The 3,369-nt window shown below is 37.2% G+C and overlaps 1 protein-coding gene across 1 annotated transcript; it reads left to right on the top strand.

The window, feature by feature from the left end:
• Positions 1-941: 941 nt before the first annotated feature.
• Positions 942-3,167, top strand: LOC107610964 (uncharacterized). Its single transcript, XM_016312939.2, has one exon. It carries the CDS (start codon positions 948-950, stop codon positions 3,165-3,167), a length of 2,220 nt encoding a protein of 739 aa, XP_016168425.2. The 5' UTR covers positions 942-947.
• Positions 3,168-3,369: the final 202 nt, after the last annotated feature.

Raw genomic sequence — 3,369 nt, forward strand, 5'->3', positions numbered from 1 at the left:
TCTTAAAAAGTAGAATTTAAAACTTATTTTATAAGAAACAGGCTGAGTTGGCCGGTTAGAATTTGAAGTAGAATAAAGTTCAAACCACTCAAAGTTGGGTTAGGTTATTTAACCTTTTAAAAATAATTTAGCCAAATCAAACCAAGTCAATCTAAAATATACTGGTCAATGGTCAATTAAGCTTTCAAGCAAAGGGCCATGCATGTTGAAATGTCTTGTTCTGCATGCCAGTTACATCTTTCCAACATTGAAATGTCTATTTTCTTATTATTATCACTTTCTTTATATAGCCCAATGCCCTTTTTCATCTGTTTTCCTTTATTCACAAATTCAATATGTGATAAACAAAATTCTAATTAATAGCCATATTTATACACCTAAAATTTTGTTGTTTTGCCATTATCTGTTGAATTATTTAATTGCTGTAGCTGCTGCTGGGTCCCAAATCTGTTCGATTATATCAATTTAATTCTTGCTAAATGATGATTGTGCTAAATTCGTGGTTAAATGGTTGCATATGGCAATTACAATTTTTTTTTGTCTGTGATTTTTATAGTTATTCATGGTTAAGATTGAAGGCGAGAGTTTTTGTTTAAGGTCTTCCAAGCAGATTTTGTCAAAACGTGATTATGTCATGGCAAGGTACAATGCATACTTTAATGCTTTTGATTTGTTAGTTTTGAAGTTAGAATTTAACCTATTATATTTGTACTATAAATTCTATGTTTCTCTTTATTTGTTTTACCTCAATGGGTTTCTAGAGAATTACTTCTAAGACTAGGAACTATTTTCCAACCTAATTACAAGGCTTTGAAAGTCCTTTTCATTGCCCATTCCCTTTATAGCGAATAATACCCTTCCTCCTCTATTCTTGTTATCTTCACTTTGCGACCCCTTATAAATTTTCCTCCTAAAAAATTTAATAATTATCAATTAGGTTTTGTGATATGCCAAAGGATTGGATGGATCTACCGAGGTATAGTGAAGAGTATATCAATGGTGTTATTAGTTTTTTAGACTTTGCATACTCCAAGGGAGAACCGGATGGACGACAAATTCAATGTCCTTGTAAGAAGTGTTGTAACATTAATTGGTATAGAAGAGATGTGGTATTTGACCATTTAGTAGCCGACGGATTCGTTAAGGAATATAGAACATGGATTAATCATGGCGAATGGGCAATCCCGATGGCGATTGACGATGACACGGATGATGAAGAAGGTGCACGCGATGACATCGAAGGACTGCTTAATGATGCATTTGGAGATGTATCTCATGCTGAGGGTGTTACTGTAGGTCAAAATACAGAGGCTAAAAAGTTTTACAATTTAATAGATGGGGCAAGTCAAGAGTTATACCCGGGTTGTAATAAATTTTTTACATTATCTTTTACCATCCGTCTGTACTTGTTAAAGTGTTTGCACGGTTGGAGCAATGCCTCCTTTACTTCACTTCTTGAGCTATTGAAAGAGGCAATGCCTGACATTAACATACCTTCATCTTTCCATAAGACAAAGGCTATGATAAGAGATTTAGGGCTGGATTATAAAAAAATTGATGCTTGTCCTAATGATTGCCTCCTGTATAGAAAAGAACTAAAGGATAAAAAACAATGTCGTGTGTGTGGAACTTCTCGATATACTGAAAATTCTAGTGATAATAGCGAGAACCAACCTGACAAGAAAGGTCGTCCTATTCCTGCAAAGACTCTGAGATACTTTCCTATAATTCCAAGACTTCAGAGATTATTTATGTGCTCAAAGACGGCAGCTAGTCTGAGGTGGCATGATGAGGAGCGCGTAAAAAATGGGACATTAAAGCATCCTGCTGATGGCTTGGCATGGAAGAACCTTGATGAAATGGATAAAGAATTTGCAAAAGAATCTCGCAATATTAGACTAGGCTTGTCAAGTGATGGATTCAACCCATTTCGTAGCATGAACATTTCATGGAGCACGTGGCTCGTGATGCTGATGGTATACAACTTGCCTCCATGGATGTGCATGAAACCCGAATATTGTATGCTTTCTTTGCTTATTCCTGGGCCACAATCACCTGGTAAAGACATTGATGTGTATCTACAACCATTGATAGAAGACTTGAAGTTGTTGTGGGAAATAGGGGTCGAAACTTATGATGCGTCAAAGAATGAGACCTTTCAAATGCGGGCAGCTCTTTTGTGGATAATCAACGATTTTCCTGCTTATGCTATGTTGTCTGGGTGGAGTACAAAGGGAAAATTGGCTTGCCCTTGTTGCAACAAAAATACCTGTAGCTTACAACTAAAACATAGTCGGAAGACAGTTTATATGGACCATCATGTCTTTTTACCCATGGATCATCCATGGAGAACCAATACAAGGTCTTTTAATGGGAAGCAGGAATTAAGACCCCCTCCACATGTTATTGAAGGAGCCGAAATTTTTGAGATGCTACAAAATGTTGAGAATGTCTTTGGAAAGAAGCAAAGTACATCAAATAGTTTCCCATGGAATTGGAAAAAAAGATCAATTTTCTTTGAATTGCCTTACTGGCACGAGAACCCACTGCGTCACAACTTAGATATCATGCACATAGAGAGGAATATACCTGACAGTGTAATTGGAACTCTCTTGGATATCCCAGGCAAGACAAAGGACCATTTGAATGCTCGATATGACTTAAAAAATTTGGGTATCTGGAAAAATCTTCAACCAAAGGAGGTGAATAATGGCAAGAGAATAAAGTTGGCAAAGGCATGCTTTTCTATGACTGCTGCAGAGAAGTCAGTTTTTTGTGGTGTTTTGAAGACAACAAAGCTACCTGATGGTAGTGCTTCGAATATATCACGCTGTGTACATCTAGGAGAAAGAAAAGTTTCTGGGTATAAGACCCACGATGCTCAGTTCATGCTTCACTATTTACTACCAATACCGATTAAAAGCATCCTTCCTGATCATGTGGTCATTCTGTTGATTCGACTAAGTTCCTTTTTTCGTCGCTTGTGCAAGAAGTTCATCACACTGGAAGAGATAGATCTACTGGAGTTAGAGATTGTGAAAATGTTATGCCACCTTGAGAGGATCTTTCCCGCTAGTTTTTTTGACATAATGGTTCATCTTTCCATTCATTTAGCAAATGAGGTGAGATTGGAGGTCCGGTGCAGTTTCGTTGGATGTATCCTCTAGAAAGGTACATGTGTACATTAAAGTCATATGTTCGCAACAGAAGTCGGCCCGAAGGTTCTATTGCAGAGGCATATCTGGCTGAGGAGTGCTTAACTTTCTGCTCAAGATACTTGCATGGAGGTGTGCAAACAAGACTTAATAAACGGCCTCAGAATGATGATGATCCTAACGAAGACAAAGTTGTACCATCAAAGTTGTTTTC

This window comes from Arachis ipaensis, chromosome B2 (genome assembly GCF_059453495.1).
Source record: "Arachis ipaensis isolate K30076 ecotype BB chromosome B2, ASM5945349v1, whole genome shotgun sequence".
Taxonomy (NCBI): domain Eukaryota; kingdom Viridiplantae; phylum Streptophyta; class Magnoliopsida; order Fabales; family Fabaceae; genus Arachis; species Arachis ipaensis.